This window comes from Zerene cesonia, chromosome 3 (genome assembly GCF_012273895.1).
Source record: "Zerene cesonia ecotype Mississippi chromosome 3, Zerene_cesonia_1.1, whole genome shotgun sequence".
Lineage (NCBI taxonomy): Eukaryota > Metazoa > Arthropoda > Insecta > Lepidoptera > Pieridae > Zerene > Zerene cesonia.
The window spans coordinates 8263890-8272180 of record NC_052104.1 but is presented as its reverse complement, the minus strand read 5'-3'; the positions used below and the strand labels follow the sequence as shown (position 1 = coordinate 8272180).

The following is an 8291-nucleotide window of genomic DNA, read 5'->3' as shown; positions in this document are numbered from 1 at the left end:
GATTGCCACATACTGAATAAATATAGAATATTATCTGTGGTGAAGAGAATATCGGTAGGAGACACGTGATAAAGTAATATTTTTATGATTTGAGAATATGTTATTAATTGTTATAATATTCAATTTCGAATATTGCTTTCATTCGAGTTAGCTTAATAAATCGTTTTACGTCTTGTAGGACAACAAATATGTTTTTATTGAACTATCTAATCGAAATTAGCGAAAGAGCTAGATTAATGCAATGAATTTAAACAATTATGTAATAAGATAATTAACACAGAAATTTGTATTAATTTCGTAATAAGATTAGCTTTAAGTTTAACATAAAATATTTACTTATAATATAGTCTTTTTCAGCCATGCTCGTCACAAAAAAGCAAATGAAATTTGGGACAGAGAAACCGCTGCATGCAGCAACCATTGAAGAAGCCCTTACCGCTACGGGTGAGATATTAACTTTTTAATAATGAAATAAATATTAATAAAAGATGACTTTTGCAATCAAGTATCAAATTAGTTCATTAAATTACAATTTTAAACCGACCCCATCTTTTCTTGGTTTCCATCTTGTATTTGAAATGTGTTGTAGTATTCTTTTAGAATATTTAGCCCTTGCATTTTCCATCTATATTAATAGGGAATATTCTATTATAACAGAAGAGAATAGTGACAAAATATTTAATCCGGCATATCGTCGGAGCGGCTATAATCTTGACCGATTTTCATAAAAAATCTGAATCGGTAAATCCGCTCAGGAACTACCACAGACTATGACACATCAAAATTAAACAACAATTTATAATAGGCATAAATATTAAACTTTTAAAGGGATATCTTTAAGGCAAAAGATTTCAAGAACATGTCAAAAATTACATTTTTATTAAATTATGATATTCTCAGATCTTAAATATAAAATAAAACATAATGCTATAACCGCAACCTTGAACATTTTTATAGAACTGACATTAATGACTTGGAGATAAAAATAAATGTATATTTAAGATGGCCAGGATACATGCGTGTGAAGGTATTTATTGTCCTTAACCGAAGCCTTCTGAACTTATAAGTTTTAAATTAAATTTTCATTCGATCGTACGTTATCCATAATTATGGTATTATTAATAATTATAATTAAAAGTTGTCTTTATTAGGTCCTTAAAAAATACGTTTTTATTCGTCTAAGCGTAGTTAAATCAAAATTATTATTAATGAGGTGCTAAGTATAACTTCATTACTAATAAAGACAGGAAGAAGTTTATGTGTAGGGAGCCGCTGTGGCTATGAATGCAAACAAAAACGTATTTGTTATAATTCACAAATAAAAAGGAGATAGCAATTGCAGTTAACCATGTACCTAAGCTTCATTTACATAATTTTCAATTTTTATTGGGCGAATAAAGAGCAAGATTTCAGAAAATAGCATAATTCATCGAAAATTTAAAGCACAAAAGGGAAAATAGATAATACTACTATGCTAATATAATATAAATGCGAAAGTTTGTGAGGATGGATGTATGTGTATGTAATTTGTTACTCTTACACACAAAATCTACTGAACCTATTGCAACGAAATTTGGTTTTGGACAACTGGAATTACACACACGCAACTTTTTATCCCGATATTCCTACGATACAAACGCAAACATTACGCGTGTGAAACCGCGGGGAACAGCTAGTTAAAACTAAAGCTCTGAATCGTCTTTTAAACTAACGTTTGTTCGCAGGTTTCGGCAAATACAACTTCGGTCTACTATTAATATGTAGTTGGACACTCCAAGCGATGGGAATGGATCTGTTCGGTACCAGCTTTGTGGTGGCAGCCGCGGTGTGCGACCTGGAGCTGAGCATGCAACAACGAGCGCTGCTGACGGCCACACCACTTATAGGTATGTAAACGTTTAATTTACCCTGATTTGTTAAATGCAATCTGATATAAGCTTTGGCCCTAGCTTATATACCAAAGCTTATACAAGTACTGCTCTCTTTGAATCTATATGAAATATTACCTATTGCGGATTTTATATTAGTTTATTGATCAACTGTTTGAGAGAAACAGTTGATCAATACTATAATATATTAGTTATTTATAAATTCACATACGAAATCCTTATATAATTTGAATTTAAATAATGTGTCAGTTGATCCTAACAAAGCATTCTGAAAACACGCCTGTAAATGCAGTAAAAAAAATAAAAAAGAATCATAAGAGCTAGAATATCGTGTTTTTATAATTTCTTACGCATCCATAATATGAAACATAGCACAATTATTTTATTTACACTTAATTATGTCTTGTTAATACATAATTAACTTGTTTCCTCCAGGCGTGGTATTAGGAGCCCAGCTTTGGGGGTATGTGTCGGACACGAAGGGTCGACGCCTCACCTTGGTACTGTCCATGTCAGTTGGCTTTGTGTTCGCCGCCCTCAGTAGCTTCTCGCCGGATTGGAAGACTATGGCGTTTATGAAGCTGATATCGTCAACTTTGTAAGTAATGTGCAATGTCACAAAATTTCCGCCTTCGAATTTTCGGAAATAGCTCTAATTTAAATGTGACCATACGGAAGGCATCAGTTTTCAAACAAAAAAAAATCATCAAAATCCGATCACGCATTCGAAAGTTCTGAGGCAAAAACACAAAAAAGTAATCCCTAATAGACCAAACTCTTATTAAAAAACTATAAAATTATTATATTATAATACACAACCACATTGTATATACTAACAGTATATTGAGATATATGTAATGTATAATAAAATTATTTTAACGATCCTAATTGATAAGTTATTACTAATTTATTGTTTTAGCTTATATTATTTACTTAATAACAATGATATAAGTGTCACAGCGCGTAAATCTTATGCACATAAAGCGTATATTTTAGCTTCCAAAAAAATTCCATTATGTGATAAGATAACAGATTAAAAAATGATGCAGCCAAATACAGTAGCGAGATGCAACAAACTGTATGCGTCACTTACTCTTCTTAGATAACTTTATACTAGCTGTGACCCGCGGTTGAAACCGCGTAAGCGTGCTGCGTAACCGTATCCCGTAGGAATATCGGTATAAAAAGTGCCTATGTGTTATTTCAGTTGTCCAGCTATTTACGAAGCAAAATAGTATTGTTATTCACCAATAGATGTCAGGAAAAAAAAACACGAATAAAACACGAATATGACATTATTTCAGTTGTCCAGCTGTCTACGAAGCAAAATAGTATTGTTATTCACCAATAGATGTCAGGAAAAAAAAAACTCGAATAAAACATGAATATGACATTTTCTAAAAAAAATTCCTAGCTAGATCGATTTATCGCCCCCGAAACCCCCTGTATACTAAATTTCATGAAAATCGTTGGAGCCGATTCCGAGATTCCAATTATATATATATATATATATATATATATATATATATATATATATATATATACAAGAATTGCTCGTTTAAAGGTATAAGACGAAAACGGCTGGATCAAATTTTATGATTTTTTGATCGATTTGTCAGCGATGTTTGATAAAAGAATTGCTGTAGAAATTTAAAATATAAAAATATATTATGTAATTCCAACGAATATTTGAATGTGTAAAATTACAATAACGATCATTCAATATTTATTTAATTTGATTAGATTTGTTTTAATTTGCGAAGTAAACTTCGACAAATATCTAAGATACAACTTCCTAAATAATTTACAATAATATAGAACCATTTTATTTATATCAAATACCTACTACAAAATAATATATACATTTATTTGATCATAGCAATATTCTTAACTTTGTTGTTAAAATACGTATTAACACACAAAACACGTACTAGTATTTTTTTTATTCTGCGTTCATTGGACACATGACACTTACGCCATATCCTTGAAAGGTCAAATTACCCTATTTACAAATTCATTTACGCAATACAATATTGTTTCAGTCTTATCTCTCGTTATCTTTACCCCACGTCGACATTAATAGCGCATATTCTATCGTAGATAAGTTTGTATAAAAATAAATATTTATTATTGGCAAATAACATAACACGTAATAGATCTAGAATAATATTTGTAATTTGAATAGAAGTGAGTGATACCTTATCGTTTATTTTTATACGATTTTTTTGGAAGCTCTGTTTTGTTGAGCTGTTATATCTTATACTAGCTATCCGCCCGCGACTATGCCCGCGTAGTCGTTGTCGGCTATGTTCCCGTTCCCGTGGGATTTCCGGGATAAAAACTACCCTATGTCCGTCTCCTAGGTTCAAGCTACCTCTGCACAAATTTTCAGCCAAATTGGTGAATCCGTTCTTCAGTTATAAATAGTGTAACTAACACCACTTTCTTTTATATATATAGATTTTTTAACAATACAAAAAGCAAAAAACTTTCTTAAGTTTATAAGAAGAAGCACAATGCTACTATTGCTTATTGTAATTAGCATGTGTATATTTTAATTAACGACTCTATGCCACTGCTTGCTTCATTTGACAACAAAGACCGCCCTTTGTCTTGAACCAACCATATATTTATTTATTTTATTTATCATGCTCTACTGTACAACAATTTAAAGGTAAACCTCATACATAGTAATTAACATTTTATACAAATTGCGACCTTATTACTACACAGCAATCTCTGCCAGGCCACCTGGTAGGAAAGGAAATATCGGAAGTTCAAGGGATAGCGAAAAACAAGTATAGATATAAAAATTTGAATAAACCTACATAAATTTATAATATATTGTAGGATACTATCTAACAATATATACTCAGAACCTACTAATAACAATAATATTTTCTCACGAACAGTACTTCTGCAAGTAATTCAGGCGCCTACACGCTGCTGGGCGAGAGCTGTCCAGAACGGTCGAGGGGACGATCTATGCTACTATGCACATGTTCCTTAATGTGTTCCCAGGCTGTCGTTGCTGGTGAGTCTTTGAACTGAAACTCAAAAAGTGTTTTCGTGTATTGAAGATTAGTATTTTTTATAAGTTCTACCCTGAGAAATTTTGAAAGAATAGAAAAAATTTGATCACGAGGCAGGATTCGAACCTGCGTTTCTTGCCTAACCGTAGCAACGCCTAGCCTCTCGGCCACCCGTGATCCTGCCACAGTAATCGAATTTCCTCTACTCTTTCGGTTTCATGTGCCTAAGGGGCACCCCTCTTTCAAAATTTCTCATTTATAAAGCATTTCAATGCTATAAAACTAAAAATTAAATAAAAGTACTACCCTACCGCTACTAGACCTAAGAAAGGACATAATATAGGTTTTATCCTAGTGCCTTTTTCCTCACCCTTCCCAGTCCATGCCTATATTACAATGATCAATGTTTTCCTTACTCCTTACCCCTTAAAAGCGAGCAGCGCATCCTATCTCTTACCTTCTAATAAGTATTTAGATTTACAAAAGTGTCCATAGTAACTAATGCAAAAATAGCAGTTATTCTAGAATCACTTAGAAAAATATCCTTTATATTCAAACAATTGTCCAATATTTCGTATTTTACATTATATATGGCCTGTAATACGCATGAATAAAAAGAGAAAAATATCGTTTATTTCGATACGAGTTTCGCAATGACTTACTCTGTATTCAAAGATTTGATACGCTAGTTTTTTCCCAATTATGATTAAAGGGGTTGGGTACATAAAGCCTGTTTTTATAGTTTTGTTTTACAATATAATGACCAGACTTAATATTATAACTACACTGGATTTACAATAAATGACTAAATGGATTACCGTCCTCACGGTATATTATCATTACATACTTATTGTTGTATCGATCACAAGTAACTAAGGCTTTATCATAATATTTAATATTTATATAGGAATATTGTTATTCAAGTACCACGCGAATAAAATCCTACACTGAACCTATATATAAATACTACCTGCGCCCCATGGTTTCACCCACGTAAGTCCGTATTCAGTAAAATTATCGGGATAAAAATCTGCCTATGTGTTATTCCAGTTGTCCAGCTGTCTACGTACCAAATTTCATTACAAACGGTTCAGTAGTTTTTGCGTGAAAGAGTAACAAACACACACACATCCGTACAAACTTTCGCATTTATAATATTAGTAGGATGTATTAAAAGTAAAAACTTTAGGAAGCAAACAACATTACGACTTGAATTTTAAATTTATTTAATATTTCATCAAAACTGTCAATACCCAGCTCACTCCCCTTTTTAACACCCTTATATTACTTCCACCTGTAGAATAGACTATCACACTTTATACAAGGATCGTTGACAACACAATCATTTCATGAGTTTATCTTATTATCCTGATTAGGATCGCCAAAATTAATAATAATGTAGCGTGTTTATTAGTTCTTTTTTAACCATATTTATTTTTTTACAGTTTTCGCGTTCCCCATCCTGCCCCTAGAATTTGCCTACCAGATAGACTTCCTAGGAATTACATATAGGCCCTGGCGGTTGCTGGCCCTCGTCATGTCACTTCCGTGCGCCGCCACCGCGTGCCTGCTGCAGCTGTTCCACGAGAGCCCCAAGTTCCTGCTGTCCAGGGGGCAGCATGACCAGGCTCTGGAGGTGCTGAAGAGGATTTATGCGTGTAACACTGGTCACGGGAGGGATAGCTTTCCAGTGAGTGCTGAATTTAGTAGTAGATGGAGTTTTTTTATAGATAGAGTGATTAAATAGTATATAGTTTTTATATATAATAACATCTATTAAACTACTCCGAATTAACCCGTGCTAAGCCGTAGGCAAAAACTAGTAAATCCTACTAATATTATAAATGCGAAAGTTTGTAAGGATGTGTGTGCGTTTGCTCTTTCACGCAAAAACTATTGAACCGATTGCAATGATTGAATTTGGTACGTAGGTAGTTGAACAACTGGAATAACATATAGGCAACTTTTTATCCCGATATTCCTACGGGATACGGACTTACGCGGGTGAAACCGCGGGGCGCTGCTAGTAAATGAATAAATCAGAAGTATTTGATTATTCAAACAGGTAAAGAAGTTAATAGATGAAACGGAACAAACGGCCTCCGATGAGGAATCCTTCCTGCGTGTGCTCTGGCAGCAAACCAGCGCGCTGTTCCGCCCGCCGCTACTCAGCGTCACCATGAAGCTCTTCTACCTCGTCACTATTATTTATATGACGTAAGTATTATATCCACAGCTAGTTGGCCGCCCTGGCTTCTCGCGTGGTTTTTCTCTCTAGGTTATAAGAAATTTTCTTGTTTAAAAATGTATCCGAATTGGTAGAGCCGTTCTCGAGTTTTACGATTAGAAACACATTTGACAATTGATTTTCGTTAAAGTTATAACACGATATAATATGCTGCAATATCGCGTTAAATATAATAAAAGCTTAATAAAATTACAATAAAAGCAATTGGCGGTCTTATCGCTATATAGCGATTTCTTCCAGGCAACTAGACGTACAAAGAGCAATTAGATAGAGGAGAGGAGTAGGGTATTTATAAGAATTAAAGTTAAAATAGTGTTATAATGTATATAATTTTGATTGTGGTACTTTGCTTCCTAGGGCTATAATTTGTTTGTTCATAGGAAAATTGTTCCAATATGAGAGTCCATATGAGAGATAAATTTAAATAAACTGAGATTTCCATTTATTTCAAATTATCTCTGTGCTCCATGGTACAAATGGTCCGATGTTAAATGTTGCGTTGGTTTTCTAGTAAAAATGGCTGATAATGTAATAACTATATATCTTAAAACAATAAATTTTATGTAAATTTGCCTTTTAAATATAACTACAATACCTATCTGTCTAAATAAACTACTATTTTATACACTCGGAAGGGTGATACAATTGATCATTGGTATTACTTGACGGTTTAAATTTTTCAATTCTTTTTCGGAGAGTCAGTGAAATTATTGATTACTAGATGTTCACCCCGGTTTCACGTGGTACATATAGCCTATGTCACTCAGTGTAATTGCAGCTTTCTAATGGTAAAAGAATGTTTGAAATCGGACCAGCCGTTCACATGTGATGTTGTGTCCAAGGGAAATAGGGATTCATTATCACTACGTATTTTGAATACTACGTCCCTTTGTATGCTTAAATCTTTAAAACTACGCAACGGATTTTGATGGGTTTTTTTTTAATAGATAGAGATATTCTAGAGTTATTCAAGAGGAAGGTTTACATGTATAATAACATATTAACATAATACTCTGAATCAACGCGTGCGAAGCCGCGGGCAAAAGCTAGTTATATACCTAGTCTTGCCATAAATATTGTAATAAAGAAAAAAGAAAATTGTTAACTGCAAATAACATTTAT

The 8291-nt window shown here is 33.1% G+C and overlaps 1 protein-coding gene across 1 annotated transcript in view; it reads left to right on the top strand.

The window, feature by feature from the left end:
- The first annotated feature begins 359 nt into the window (after positions 1-359).
- LOC119839442 (synaptic vesicle glycoprotein 2C-like) overlaps positions 360-8291 on the top strand; it is a 10872-nt gene continuing 2940 nt past the window's right edge. Inside the window, exons 1-6 of the mRNA XM_038365705.1 lie at positions 360-444; positions 1725-1886; positions 2325-2487; positions 4802-4923; positions 6367-6611; positions 6987-7138. Of these exons, the coding sequence (XP_038221633.1) occupies positions 360-444; positions 1725-1886; positions 2325-2487; positions 4802-4923; positions 6367-6611; positions 6987-7138 (929 nt within the window). The remainder of the gene's footprint in view (positions 445-1724; positions 1887-2324; positions 2488-4801; positions 4924-6366; positions 6612-6986; positions 7139-8291) is intronic.